The sequence below is a fragment of the Macrobrachium rosenbergii genome, chromosome 8 (assembly GCF_040412425.1).
Source record: "Macrobrachium rosenbergii isolate ZJJX-2024 chromosome 8, ASM4041242v1, whole genome shotgun sequence".
In the NCBI taxonomy this organism is placed as follows: domain Eukaryota; kingdom Metazoa; phylum Arthropoda; class Malacostraca; order Decapoda; family Palaemonidae; genus Macrobrachium; species Macrobrachium rosenbergii.
In genome coordinates, this window is record NC_089748.1 from 9,914,886 (window position 1) to 9,930,990 (window position 16,105).

At 37.6% G+C, this 16,105-nt stretch overlaps 1 protein-coding gene across 10 annotated transcripts in view; it reads right to left on the minus strand.

The window, feature by feature from the left end:
• Lrch (Leucine-rich-repeats and calponin homology domain protein) overlaps positions 1–9,364 on the minus strand; it is a 370,650-nt gene extending 361,286 nt beyond the window's left edge. For 8 of the 10 annotated variants that reach the window (XM_067107273.1, XM_067107272.1, XM_067107269.1 and 5 more), the window contains exon 1: positions 9,169–9,358. In XM_067107273.1, coding sequence (XP_066963374.1) covers positions 9,169–9,343 — 175 coding nt within the window. In that variant the 5' untranslated portion in view covers positions 9,344–9,358. Of the gene's footprint in view, positions 1–9,168 lie in introns of all 10 variants that reach the window. The other 2 variants (XM_067107274.1, XM_067107270.1) reach the window with 1 other exon arrangement.
• Between the last annotated feature and the right edge of the window lie 6,741 nt (positions 9,365–16,105).

Here is a 16,105-nt window from a genome sequence, read left to right on the forward strand (position 1 = left end):
ACAGGATGACTGGGGATGACTTGGAAGGAGGAGAGGGGGTTGTTACGAAGCTTGGCTGGCGATATGCAAACAAAAAAACAGAACTTACGATTTCATCATGCCATCATCCCGCTCTACGACACTTTTCCTAAAGAAGTTATATCCAAAGAAGGTTTGGCAACTGACGAGACAGAATTTAAAATAGCAACGCACTGGAGCCTTCGAACTAGAAATGCCTCCTTTTAAATTATCAAAGACTGCCTATACATACGTAAGTGAGACAGTTCACGGTGCTACTTTCGTTGTTTTAGGCTATACTTAACTGCTCTCCTCGTTCAAAGGATGAACCAATGAAAAACCTTGTCTTGTATTTCATGCGAACGGAAATTTCGCCCAACATCGGACCAAGAGGCTGTTACGATTCGCCCTATGAATACCCACGTGGGAAAGGGACGTCGCATTCAGCTCTAAACATGTGACAAGTTGCCATTTGCCGAAATGCCAAAGAGACCGTCCAACTTTTTTTCCCCTCGCTTGTTCGAGTCTGGACGACATGTCAAGCAATGCCATAAATAGATGGCTCCGAAGCTGACCTACCGTTAACTTAATGAAGCTGGATACGTACACAAACCTGACCGGCTTCTTCTTCCTCCCCAAGAGAACCAGTTCCAACAAACGGAAAACCAAAATAAAACTGTACCCTTGCCAGGTTGTGGTTTATTCAGCAACGCTAACAACACAATAATACCTGTTATGTATACAAAATTAAATATAAACAAACAATAACCGACCATCCTTTCAGGTCTCCTCAAATTTGGCTATCTTACATGAAATAAAGTTTATATCCTGAAAATTATATGACGATAAAGTCGCCAATGCACAGCTTTTTTCTAGATTTAGGTCCGGGCTATATACGAGAGAGAGAGAGAGAGAGAGAGAGAGAGAGAGAGAGAGAGAGAGAGAGAGAGAGAACCTTTACGTCATTCTCTAATAAACTGTAAATCAGAAACAGTGACAACGCCAACAACTTCAAGTGTTATTCCATATCAGGAAAACACTGCCACTTCTATTATGCGCAAAGTAGAGCCATTGTCCGTATCAACCAACAACTAACCTCCAGCAAGAAACAAGATGCCACTACCAGTACCAAAAAGTACACCAACAGTACCATTTCCTTTATCAGGCCATAATGTCATTTGCTGTATCGGCACTGTTTCATCACCAGTATGAGTGAACTTTCCAGTAGGCTATCCGGAAAGCGGTGCCAATTATATTGCCAATATAACATGCCGCTGTAACAATGAAGCCAATTCCAGTGTCATTACATGAGTACCGTAACTAGTAACATTAGCACCTAAATGTAATGCCAGCATTGGGATAAACATTGGCATAATTACGTTGCAATGATTTCCCCCACAAAAAATTAGGGGTTACAATGATTTTAAAATAATTTAAATGAAAAACTTGAAGAAAAAGAAACAAAGGTTAATTATGATACAATTCTGTCCACAAAATGGTTATTATATTCTAATGAGTAACGAAGTCGACAGAAATTATTCATGAGAATTATCTTCATATTAATCCCAGAATATCAAACAAATATGCAAGCACCTTCTGATACTGTATTTGCATTACGTGAATAAATTCACAGCAGAACAGGTTTTAATATATAGTAACATACAATTACTTCATGCAAGTGCGTTTGCCAACTTCGCTTAGTGTATGTCCTCTGGCACTCAAAAAAATCAAAGGAACTAAGAATCTGACTCCCGCCTTGGTGTATATCAGTTTCGTGCCATCTCCCTTCAGTTTTACCCATACTATAAACATAAAGGACCTATCTACTAATTTATCATATTGCGCCACTTGCAAAAAAAAAATTAGTATTCTAGAAACTACTACTCCCAGGTGAAAATTAGGGCATAAAATCTTAAAACAACAACTGTCACAACGAAAATGCTACAAAACCTGTTATCAACACTGATTCAAAATAATTTTAATTGTCCGGTGATCCGCAAATCGACGTCTACTCTAAATTCAACTATACCGCAATAAAAACATGCAACTTCCGTCTAAACTAGACAAACCTGTGGCAGTTTCAATCACAAAATCATAAAACTAAGGACAAACTAATTGTTCCGTGCTAATGTCTTACTAAACCATCTTCATGGTTACTTCCATAACAAAGATTCGTCAAATTCAGGCCCTTTATTCTTCCATTAATATTGAAAACCTTTTGGACGGTTGCACCCCGATGGGTAGTGGGGACTACCTGGCCAAGACCACCTGTTTTGATGGTACTCATTTTTAACAGTACTGGACACTCAAGTCTTAATTTCCATTATTTCTTCTTCTCTTCCTCCAAACCAGTTTCGTCCCATAACTGGTAAATGGACAATAATGTAAAAACTTAGGACAAAAGGAACATACAAGATGTTCAGGGGACGAGCCATCATTCCCTCCTTGTTCAGGGCCCTGGAGAGAGAGAGAGAGAGAGAGAGAGAGAGAGAGAGAGAGAGAGAGAGAGAGAGAGAGAGAGAGAGAGAGAGAGAGAGAATTTTCTGACTTTTCCTGCACTTCCACACAACCTTGGTTCCTTTCAATCATTTCTTACAGAAACTTAAGAAGTTCTATTTTACACCTCCTACACATCCACCGACCAGGGGGCCTTTCCACGGCGACTCAACCCGAGAGAGGCCACCCTGCAACCTCCGACATATCTACCCTACGTCAACTATTACTGGCATGGCGGCCAAGGTCACGTGACTCACTAGAAGAACACAATCGTCTCTTGTTTCAAGTTGGTGAAGGAGAAAAAATTGCAACACAGATATTGGAAAACGGCCTTAGAAAGCAAGAACTCAGGTTATTCACTATTTTACAGTTTTACACTTCTAATGTTGTCATTTTAAGACAGAGAACTTTGAAATATATTAGTTGGTTGAATTCTCTTTAACCCATAAAGCGAGTCAGTGTGAGAGAATCATAAGGATTAATCAATATACAAGATGCACGTGTTGTCAATATCCCCACTAGCCTCTAAATGGGAAGGCATATAAAAACGCAGACCAAAACAGCTTACTCTCGAGCTCTCAACAGCAAATAAAGGTCGTAAAAATGATTGACTCTTAAGTGAACGACTAATTAAAACGGCTAGCTCCACAATTTTGGTTCAACATATAGTATCGGAGTGAATGTCCATGTTGACAACCTTTCTGCGTGTAAGAAAGAGGCGCCGTCACTCAAAAAATGTTTATGTATATGCTTACAATGACCACATTTTAAATGAAAGTTGCAAGGCGAAGCATCATGGAAAAGTTTATCAAAATTAAAAAACCTTTGCCTAACTTAAGTGGTCATGCAGGTCTACAAATATCTTTGGCCTCCACATAGCCTAAATGGCAACGAAAGCGACAGAGTAAACAAAACTGAAAGTTCGAGCCTAACACCACCTGCTGACGCGGCTTTGCAACCGTTAGGATATAATTTCCAATTTTCTTTTAAACAAGATGGGATGCAGCAACCTAACACTCTACTTTAATTTCTGACAACTTCTAGCATCTGCTCTACGCTTTACACAACAAAAGGCAGTAACCACCAAACAAAAACCAAAAATAACAGCAATGAGACTTTTGTGTATGAGTAAAAACAACTCTGTGGCTACGGAGGATTTTGCTCTTTGTTTTTTTCAGACACTTGGGAAGAAACTTTCACTTGTGACGAAAATAAATAAATTTTTGGAACATCAGATTTTAAAATAAGACACATGGAGACTCAAACAAAAATATCGGGTTTCCTCTCAATAAAACTGGTACATTATAAAAAAAACATTTGTTAAGGAAAATCAATATAAGAATAAACCTATGTTCTCCGGATTACCAACTAGCGGACTAAAGTATGAAAATCTAATCCTGCTAGTCCATTCTCCACTTTATACCACGCATGTTGACCTAGTAAACCTGGCGTTATGTTTTCGTTTTTGGATTCCTGGGAAGGCCTGCTTCCCTTTATCTACATACACCCAGGGGCGTTCCTAGACATTTTGGGGGTCGGGGGGCACAGTCCCATTTGGGGCCCCTCTTATGGGGTGGGAGGCGACTGAAGTGAGTCAAAGCAGCAGGGGTTGGGGGCCTGTAAGCCCCTGGGGAAAATTTTTAGAGTTTGAGCAATTGTAGGATCATTTTAAAGGCACTTGTAAATGCAAATTTCACAAATTTTATTTTTTAAATTTCGCATTTTGGGGCGCCCCTCACTTTGGGGCGCGGGGTTTCAAACAGCGCCCCCGTCCCCCTCCTTCAGGAACGAAACTGCAAACACCCCTGATGTAAATATTGCCCCTTTTGTGATTCTTGACATATCAACACATGTGATCAACCTAAAATAAAGTTTCTAGTTTCTTGAGTGCTACAGAATTACAAAAAACCTGCTACCAAGTTGATCGATATTCAAATGCAACACTGGTCTATTTCGGTCATTTTCAAGGATTGTGACTGTTCGGAGAAGGTCGGCCCATATTAAGTTATTAGTGATAGTCTGAACCCAAGCAGTCTGATAACAAATAATCATAGGCACGTCATTTTAAAGCGAAAATTTTAATGACTTCAAGTCACTGAAAAGTCCCAAGCTCTAATAACATTACCGGGAAAATGTATAGGCTAGGTGTTTCACAAAAATAATGAACAGTACATTAACCATTACATATATTATGACAAGATTATAAATCAAAGACAAGATTATAACTCAAAGAGATCATAGTTACAAATACAACATCCAATCTTTGGCAAATTACAAACTAAAGGGCTCGATTTAAGCAAACGAGTAGACAAAAAAGTAATTAACCGTATCCACCACAAAAACAAATAAAAAAAAGTCTCATTGGGTGGAGCACTTCAAAAAAACAAAAAACAAGTCGATTCGGATTACTTCGGAAGGTCTATATCCTAATTCCCCGTGTCCAGCCACAGTTATAAATCTGGGCGGCAGTCGTCATCGTGAACTAATGGCGCTGTATTTTCCGGTTACAGTGGACAAGCATTCACAAGGGTGCTTAACTATTTATGATTATCTATGACCAAGGGTGATTATTCATACCTTTTATTTTTTATACGTAAAGTGAACACAACGTATAGCCTAATCAATTTCAACTGTCCCTTATCTAAATAAAATAGTTTTAGTATACCAAAACAACTGGCGGCGGAGTTTCTGAAGGAAGGTTGGCATCTGTAAAATTACGGTGAGAGGACTAGCCTATCTAAAACTAAACTGCTACAAAGCTCTATCCCCAGTAAGTTTTGTTATATGATTCGCCTTCAAACGGACTTGGTTAACAAGCAAGCAAAAGACGGTACCAGAAATAAAGTCAATAGGAAAGCCCATACAACTGAAGTATATATAGGCTACTATAATCTACTATTCCATTAACCTTGTTCCACGACTGATGTCAAAACTATAATTATAAATCAAATTCTAAACCTTCGTTCAGTGTCCACCCACACTTAAAGAACAAGGAAAATATTACTTACTGTTCTTAGACTATCAACCCATTTAAAAACACAAACTTTTCCAACGTTAACGCACTCTATATGCCTGTTGGCTCTTTGTCATCCGTTTATAACAAACAGTTTAGCCTTAGTGACGATGGGAACAACTTTTAATCAAACGAACCTGAGCAAGCAGAATCCAACAAATACCAGCCACTAACTATTATCATTAAATGCATTTCAATTAGATGCTATAATGCAAAATTTGTGAATCATTTACTAAAGTAAAACCGGTCAATATACGGATTAAAACATTCCAAATACTCCCATTATGGAAATGTAATAGGTCAGTGCGGGACAGAATATGATGAATGATTTCAGGGGTGAGGATTTCCTCGCAAGCCCCTTCCGTTTTCATAATGATTTGAAGGTGCACATGTTAGCAAGCAATATGGACTATAAGGTGTGATTCCTTGAATGTATATGCATTTGTATATAAGACAATTTTTAAGAGTATGAGTCCTGCAGGAAGCCTTCAGCCGGATACCAGATAGCCCAATTAGCTATGTCTACAATTAACAGCCACGTTTGTTGCGAGTGAAAGAAAATTTCTAAATTGCATAAACTATATTTTCCTTCTAGAGTGGCGTCCCCATACGTTATGCTCCTGCCAACGAAATTTAGGATGATTAAAGCAAGATTAAATTATCTGACCGGTTTCACTAAATGTCTTGGAGCCCTAGCTATCCAATTAAACAACTTTTGCCGGTGACGTTTATATTAACTTTATGGAAATTTTATTGGTAAGATAACAGAAAAATGTAAGCCACATAAGATCGAAAAGTTATAGGATAAAATCAATACCACAAAGAATATATATAATTAATGTAATATTCGTGACCGATTCTCTAGTAAACCACGCAACTCTAAATACGCCTCTAAATATAAAAAAAAAAAAAAAAAGTTTTGGGTAACTCCATATCAATTCCACTGGGGGAAAAAATCTAAACACGGTCCTTAATAACCCGACAACACTAGGAAATCGCAGACACGTAACCAATCGGAGACCGTCACGGTATATACAACTGCTCATTAAGGGGCCATCTACCGCATGCTGTAAATAATGGCTTCCTGGTATGTTGGGGTTTAACGTGATGTGCTTCAGCATTATACGTTTCCACTGAAATGTTCATCAAAATAATGTTATTAAATGTTACTTCGAAGAAACGAACAAGGGAGTTTGGCTGTGTCAGCACATAAAATGTTATTAAGTTCGACCAATAGAGGCTCTATGCTAAAGGCATACATGACAAGTGTCTGGCATCTTTTACACGACTACAATATGTGCCATACCTTTTATCAACATTTGGGCGAGTTCTAAGCGTCATCAGTCTATTTAGTATATATAACATTAAGCTTACCAATCTTGCCGTCTAACTTATGAGTTTCCTGAAAAATTAATATTATGAAAAAGGCCACTTACAACTTATAAGTAATGCAGCAACTGCAAAATAATTACAAGAGACCACTACAGAAAAAGTATAAAAAAAAAAAGACGATCAAGGCATTGTCTTTTATTTTTATTATTTCTGCAGTGGCCTCTTATAATTATTTTGAAGTAAATACTTTTTCATAATATTAATTTTTCAGGAAACTCTTTACGTTAGACGGCAAGATTGGTAAGCTTAATGTTATATCCACAATTTTTAGTTACTAAATAGACTGATGACGCTCATACAACTGGCCCGAATGTTGATAAAAGGTATGGCAGAATAGTCGTGTTAAAGATGCCAGACAGTTGTCATGTATGCCTTAGCATAGAGCCTATATTGGACGAACTAATGATAGCCTGCTCCAGTCTTAGTAATGGCTCAATTAAATAAATAAATAAAAAAAACGCTCACAAGCCTAATCGGATTAAGAAAGCATATTTATCTGTGACATAGTCAAAAGCGCACGTGTCATCGTTCATGAGCTGATAATGAATGCAGATATGTATGTGTATATACTGTAAATACATAAAATATATAAAAGAGAGAGAGAGAGAGAGAGAGAGAGAGAGAGAGAGAGAGAGAGAGAGAGAGAGAGAGTAGTAATTCCAACTTCATGTGCAGAGATGCCTAAACAAAGAAACGTTTTAAACAACATCCCTGCCCCGGATAACTAACGCGGGTAAAACGCAAGATTACCTTTTAAAACAGAAAGAACGAAATTCTGTCACTGACCCAACCAAAAGAAATTAACCAACAGTGATGTATGTGAAACAAAATTATCTTTAATCGCTGGCTTATACTTAGGTCTTCCCAATATTTATAACTAATTTTACGTCAAAAATCGTACAACCTGATAACGTGAAACTACACGGATCTTAGGTCTATATTAATGTTATAAAAATGTATGTTTGCGTATGGTTGAAATCAAGTACAATAGGGTTAAAAATCTACAATAGGGTGAAAATCTTAAAAAAAAAAAAGTACCTCACCTTGCTCATGTGTTCAAGATATAAAGTAAAATCTTTCATACAGTGATTGGACCGAAGTCTGGAATCTTCAAGTAATATCTCTCTCTTGACCATGGCATGTATTCAACCTTGACCCTGTATTTACAAGTGTTAAGTCTGACTTGGCAGCAGACTCTTGACTGTCTGAGGGTCTGGCACTGTAACCACCCACGCGTCCGATCAATATGTCTGCTTGAGAAGACAGCAAAACGACCATTTGCGTTAATACATATGCCAATAAAAACAAAGGTTACATTACGAGATATTTTTATTTCTTCTCATTAACCACTGTCTACAAATTCCAGTAGCTACGATTAAACTGTAAACAAATTTATCAAAATGTCTGAAAAAAAAAAAAACTGCTCGGAGACCCATGAAAACCTTTCAAGTAACGATATTCATGTAAGCTCACTATGACTAAGGACATTTCTACGCATAGGCCTATGCCTCATGAGTACCCAAGACGCAGCTTTTTAACACCAGCCTATATAAAAAAAAAATAATTGTTGTCAACACATTATCCTGGCCTAATGCCAGCACGGAGTCTTGTTTGTACGTACAGCTGGTAAGAACAAATCTTTCCCGTTTGACAGTTATATGATGCCGCCTCCATCAAGAAAGTATTTCGATGCTCACAATTAGGCATATACAAGGAAAATTAAGACCAGGTATTCCAGCATGGGTAGCGCTGCAACTGCATTTCCATCAAGCATTAAGTACAGTCTCTCAGAGAGAGAGAGAGAGAGAGAGAGAGAGAGAGAGAGAGAGAGAAATTTGTTTGGCAACAATACTTTTCAAGATTAAACTACGCTCTATTTGACAAAGTGGCTTGGTGAAGTTAATGATTTCTAACTGGAGCGTATATTCCATAATAAACTATGATAAACCAAATAAGTTTTTGCTTGGAAAGGCAGGTGTTCCAGCCAAGAAAAAAAAACGAAAAACAGCGGTATCTTTGTTTGAAAATCTTCACCAAGAAACCATTGTTTGTTGACTTCATGGCTTTAAAATGCCATATTTCGATAATATTTCAAAAGGAATTCTTTTCAATATCGGCACTATTTCAACTTCACCCTCTTCAATGTCTGCTTAAACTTTTCAAAACAACAGCAGATCGAACAATGATGCCGGGCCAGGCAATAGTAGTGGAGTACAACTTCGGGGGGAACATTCAAACAGTATTTAAACTAAGGCAGTGCTTTCTCTTACCTGCAACTACAGTATCACTAAGATCATATTTCGAAGCACCCTTGGGATATTCCTTAAGTTTCCTTCCACTTAACTTTAGTTCACACGTTAACTGCGCATCCGCCAAAATTTTATCGAGACTTCTCGACAAATTTCGCGGAGAGTTAGCACTGTGGGGTCCGCTCACCCCGGCCATTTTCACTCACTGACTCATACTGAAGAATCTGATGATACGTCTACCTCTCGTTGAAGTACAGTTAATTCTTTTAAAAGTTCTTAACACATTGAAATATTATTTCCGTATCATGGAATATGTATATTTTATTTATTTTGGAGATAAAATTAAAACTAAAACTGTGTGACTTCATTATATTGCTGTCTGCTGAATAGAAGTGGAATAATATTGGAACAAAACATGTGTATTAGGAGCTAGTGTTGCCAGATCCAGAGCCACTACGCATGCCCTAAAAATTTACCTTTTTTTCTTTTTCCTGCATGTGCACATGTGAATGAAGAGTTCACGCTTTGTTCAAAGAAAAGTGTTACTTTAGGATATTCTTCAAAGAACGATTATGTTAAATGCCATTTTCTTATACCGATGAAGGGAGTAACAAGACTTTTGTAAGTTGCAGTATTACCATTCCATTTGGGGGGATTGACTTTCTCTAATTTACATCGAAAATCTTGCATGGTATAGCGTTTATGACGGGAAGACTTGGTCACCTGAATAATGGAGCTATCACAGGGATGAAATTAAAGTTAAATTTCTGAAGCAATGGGAAGAATTCGGTTGCATCAGTTTAATTTCTCAGAATGCATCCAGAAATACAAACTCTGGAACTGGACTTGATGTATCACAGATAAAAACGATATGCTTCATATACAAAAAAAAAACATATATATATATATATATATATATATATATATATATATATATATATATATATATATATATATATATATATATATATATATATACATGTTGCTCTTCTTCAGATGGGTAGTGTCAAGTAAGAAAGGGGAACTGTTGCTCACTTCTCAAGAAAAAAGATTCGTAATTAAGGCAATCGAATAAAAACGTTTCACATGAAGGCTGATTCTTAGTTTTTTATCCGCTTCCTTAGTTATAACCGAGAATAATATAACTCCAGTTCAAGCACGAAACCAACTAGAAAAAAGAAAGAAAGGAGTTGCAACGAATCACAAAGGAAGCGACACACATGTCGTTCAAAGGAAGAAATATCACAACAGTCAGGAAGAACAAAAGAGGGAAGAAATGCCATAGCTTGCCAATAGAATTAGAATCGGTAGCAAAACTGAATGCTCTGTGACAACCTTGTGTATGTCCGCTATTTCATCATAAATCATTCTTCTTATTGATCAGTTTCTCTACCCACCAGATAGAAAGAAAATCCTCTAATTTCTAAAGCATTTCTACGTGCCCCTACTCCGCCGCTTGGCTTTGAAGGAATTCCATGTCTACCGCACTTCTGAGTTCTGACAGCTATCCATCACTTCGACATTCTTGTTGCATTCCTACTTCCCTTACTTTAAGTCATTAATTAAATTTATACGTACAAAGCACACGCCGGGTGATCTCCATTACTTCGTCCTCTATGGATACGGGGCAAGGTTCTTTCTTTGGGCCTTGATACGGGGTATCTTCGTGGGTACCTGACTACTGTATGTTCTTGCAGGTAGGCATCCTACTGGTCACTTGTTTGCTCGGAAAACGGGCAACCTATTCATGATCCACAGCTCAAAATGGCCCAGCACTATTCATATTGTAATCAATTAACATCATCTTAATACTTCTCTATCAACAAACTTTTCAGGAAAAATATCTGTAGGTAACTGGGTGCTTTTTAGGTAGAATATTTGCGCTGTTAATTTTATTAGATAGTTGATCACTAACCAGTCAGCAATAAATGAGTTAACCTTAGACCTTGCATGTCTGCACTTTTTTTTTAGTGATACTCCCAATTTAAGGTTCCCTTGTGTAAAGCTATAAATCTCCGTATGCCCACTCCACTGAAATTAATTCCCTGCTTTAATGACGTCCCTTCAAAAGTTTAATCTGATTTCTTTAGAAGTGTGAATTGTCCCATTTATTTATCATTCCACTACAGAAGAAGATCAAGATCTACTAGAAGAGAACTGTAAAGTTAGAAAATAAGTTGCCGATAAGCCTCGAGCAAAGGGTAATCACATGCTAGGTTATTGTGTGATTACTGGTTCTTGTAGAAAGCAATGAAGTCTACTGGTTATCGAAGGCAGGTATGGTGTGTGACCAGATTCATCATACACTTGGATGGTTATCGATTTACTCAGAGTAAATGTGGGAAGAGGTGTCCCGACGGACGATACTCTCCCCTTGAGATAATTAGAAGCGACTGGAGTAGAACCTACAGAAAGGATATAGAGGAAGAATCGAGAAATTACCAAGTTTTAATCATACTGAGAATGGAGGCAAAAGATTAAATGAAAAACCAGTATAAGAGCAGTACACAAAACACTCAAAAAAGGCTCTTACATAAAGGGATAGGAATAAGATATATATAAATATGTATGTATGTGTGTGCACATGTGTATGTAGGAATTTGTGTACATGTTCGCGACAATACGGGCCCTTGCGATGTTTATCAGTTTTGCAGGTAAGAGGAATGTGACCTGGACGTCTGTTATTCAACATTTTTCGTTTACAGTGGATACAAGCTAATTCCACACATACCCAGGGGAGTTTGCTGTCTCGGTGTTCTAGACAGAACCTTCTAGAAGCCTCTGCCTGGTTTTAAGCAGATTTTTAGGTGTGCCAACTGGATATGGGTATTAGTTTGTGCATGGTGAAAGACATTAGATGAAAAGGCATTTTGTGAAATGTATTTCATTGCTGGGTGAGAAACAGTGATAGCTGGACACTGGAATTCCATGCTCCGATTCCGTGCTGAAAAGGTTGAGTTCTGAAACATTTTAATTAACAACTGTAGTGGCCCATCTTTACTTTTATCGTTTTAGTGATTTATCATTTATGCCATTCATATTATCAGTACTTTTACATGTGTTCGTGGTGTTGTGATGCTATCACAGACTTTTCGATTTTGTGGTTAATGAGGGGTATTTCTTTTTTTGGCAGATGTTTTGAAAGAAAAAAAAAGAAAAATGGACAAGCCACGATTAGGCTGGGATAGTTTCACATCTGCACAGACATAAATGCAATTTAGCCATTGTGGGAGGTGGTCATTTAAAGGAACTATGACTAAAGACACTTATTACAATGTAGACGAATTATGGTTAGGGAGCTGAAATGGGGAAGAATCCCATCAGTAATTTTTGTTGTCTACTAAGTTGTTTTTGGAGAATATATTCATTTGTCATTTACATTCTTTTGTTTTTATTTAGCATTTCTCTTATTTACCATGTTTTAACTTGTTAAATGTTAGCCTCACAAAATAAACAATTTTTTTACACAGGCTTTAATTTCCACACAATAGTTTAGGGCATTTTGAGAGAGAGAGAGAGAGAGAGAGAGAGGCACGACCCTCGGAAGAGTCGGATGCAAGGCCATGCTACCAAGACTTTCGCATCCATTTCAAGGTAGGTAACTCCCCGTCCTAGGGGTCCAGGGAGGGTATTAACAGATATATATATATATATATATATATATATATATATATATATATATATATATATATATATATATATATATATATATATATATATATATATAAAATATACTGTATATTGAGGTGTGTGTGTGTGTTTTGTGTGTGTAGGTATGTTGCAAATCTTCAGAAGATACGAGATTTTTCTCACATAGTATTCTGCCTTACATTTCCTATAGTATTATTATATGTATATATATATATATATATATATATATATATATATATATATATATATAGATATATATATAGATAAATAGATGACAGATAATTATGTGTGTGTGTGTGTTTTTTTGACAAGATAAAATCAACCACCAGTAGGCAATTACTCTGTTTCTCGTACATATTGCTATGGATTAGAAGAACAGCGTACTCCATTCCTTGCGTAGTGCGAGTCATCGAATGTGGGATTTGTAGCCCTGCTCTTAGTTATCATTCCAAATACACAGAGAAAGAACAAGCAAAAAAGTCTTGTGTTACTAATGGGGTGAATGCGGCACTTAGGAAAAGAAATGCATAATAGCAGCTGTGTTTAAGCCGAGAAAGGTGAATGCTATGACACTTGAAAAGCCAACATATTCAGTCACAGACTGAGAACAAAATACGATTGTCTGGTGTAGCATAATGATATGAGGGAAAATAACTTTGCTGCGTCTGAAAGACTGTAATGACATGTGATAATGTACAATCCTTGGAGTGGTTGAAAATGAAAACGACAGACAGTGAAATAGAGGTATATAAAATCCAAACATGGGAAAGAATGAGGAGGAAAATGTTTGTCAGAGTCGGAATATGTATTTAGTTGAGGTTGAAGATGGAGAAAAGTAGTTGTTCTGCGTGATGTGAATGCTAAGCTGGTTGATATGGTAAGATACATCACAACTGGTAAGTTTGGGGAAATGAAAATTCTTTAAAAATAGGATGAGATTACTCGCCACTCTACCTCCTCCTACGCCCGAAATCCTAATACAAGACGCGTTCAGGTGGTTTTCCGCACAGTGCACTGGGTTGGAGGAGACATCCATTCGAGATAGGTAGTCGTCGTACTTGCTACTGGGCCTGGAGCGTCCACCTCCCTGATGTATCTCTCTGTTTTCATGGGCACTCTCCAATGGACTGGCAGACCAGTCCGGCTGCCATCCAACCCAGAAGTATGCCAGCCAGATCCATCTCTTTCAGCTAGTTCCCCGCGCTCCTTACATTATGTCATACTGCTGCTAAATCAAGTCCTGATTCCATCTAAGAGGCGTTTGGACGTACTTTTGGTGGGAGTAGCCCTATTTCCCTGGCTTCTCTGCCAGGAATGAGCCCGGTGGCCTGGTCCAGTTGTTTCTTGTACTGAATAATACTGTTATAGCCACAATGAGCACAACAACATTCAGGTAGAATTAACCTGCTTCACAAGCTAAGATCCAATCCCAGCTCACACTCGCTGTTAACCTCTTTGCTAGTTAATTCTGGTAACAAATGAGGCGCTATCCTTCTAAATAGTCGACGGAAAATTCGGTGCATGGTCCCTGTTTGACATAGTCCTACCGATGGAAAACCAACTATTGCCCTCAGATCATATGCGTTGGTTGAAGTAATCAATAAAATTATAATAATTCAAGCTAAATGTGAACCAAGAGGAGATATTGGAATAACAGAATGTCAGCATCAGACCGAGGTGATGGCAGCATAACAGATCTCCAATCTCAAGTGTAAAGTGAACCTTAAGATTATGATCATAAAAGAATGCCAGATTCAGACAGAGGTGATGGCAGCACACCATATCAACTTCTAACAGTTTGTGGGTCAATGAAGACAGAAGCAAAATGAACATGTGGTGGCCAGGTTGTCCTGAGGTCACTGCTCAGTGCTTCCCTATCAGGCTCCGAACAACATCCAAGAGTGGATGCCAAGCTGGCTCTGTTAAGGTGCTCTTTATCGAGAATCCCCCACACCTGGCTAATCCACCTTGAACAAATATGAGATTATTCAAAGCAGGCTACTCTTAAATACAATGCCAGAATATTACAGGCATGCAATGATGGAAAATAATCTCAGTTCCATTTTTTTTTTGGGGGTAGTGGGAACCAGAGCTGATAAGCAGGGACTGCTGTGGGTATCTGTACTATGACACAGAGATGAAATTCAGTGACCACTGTACTGGCTAGCAATTTGCAGTTGCTATTCCCACTATGTGGCAAGACGCCCAAGTCTTTGAGTTCTTGGTGTAGTATGGTAAGAAAAACTTCAAAAATGGGAATGGTTGGCAAAAAATTTTTAAGAATATCCATTAATAAAGAGTAAATGGAAGAGTAAGATGGTTGTCTAGAGGCGGTGATCATCTTGGCTGAAGAAAAGGTGGAAGAGAAGGTCATTTCAGTTGGAGATGAATGGCTCACAATGTGATTACTAATAAAAGAAGGGAGACATGTAATTAACACAAGTGATATTGATGAGAAAGAAGTAAAAGTAACATGAAGAAAAACAATGGACAAGAAACAGCTATCATTGCAGATAAATAACTGATAGCATTCCTGGAGTATGAAAGAATGTTGGTTGATGCAGGTGCCTAGGGAGAAGGAATTAAAGGAGTGCATGGAAGGATATGGTAATGAGAGGTCCAGTGCAGGAGTAAGATTCATGTATGAGACGAGTAAATAAGTCAAGGTAAAAGTGGTAGTAAACATAAACAGGAAGGCATTGTAAAAATTAATATTAATGAACAAGTGAATCTTGGAATACGAGAGCCGATAGAGCCATCTAAATAAAATGTAAATTTATGCCAATGTAATGTTTAAAAGGGAAGTTGACTGCAGTTGTTAAAGAAGTTAGTGCAAATCCGAAAATGGGCGTGGAAGTGATGTTCAGGGGATAAAGAGGCCAATTAAAAGTTGAGAATTAGAATGAAGGAAGATGGTGTGATTTCAAGTGGGATAAGATGATGATATGAGTGAAATTGGATTGAAAACAAAACAGGATAAAACAAGCTAATTCACTGAAAAACTGTATATTCGTGTCCAAAAATATCCATAGATATTCAGCGGTAACATGTGCAGTAACCACACAAATACGTTATTATACGTCAGTGTTAAAGTGCAATAAAGAGAGGCAAGACAGACGACCAAGGTTAACCCTTATAAAATCTCACCCTCAGTTGGTGGTTTCGGTGACTCTAAGTGTGATAGTCGATACACAGTGCATTCAGTATCAATTTTTACACTCTGCTACATTTTTTCTCTTGTTTCATTCCTTCTCCTTCTATATGAAAAAAATAATTTTCTACTGAAACATATATTTCTTGATTTATT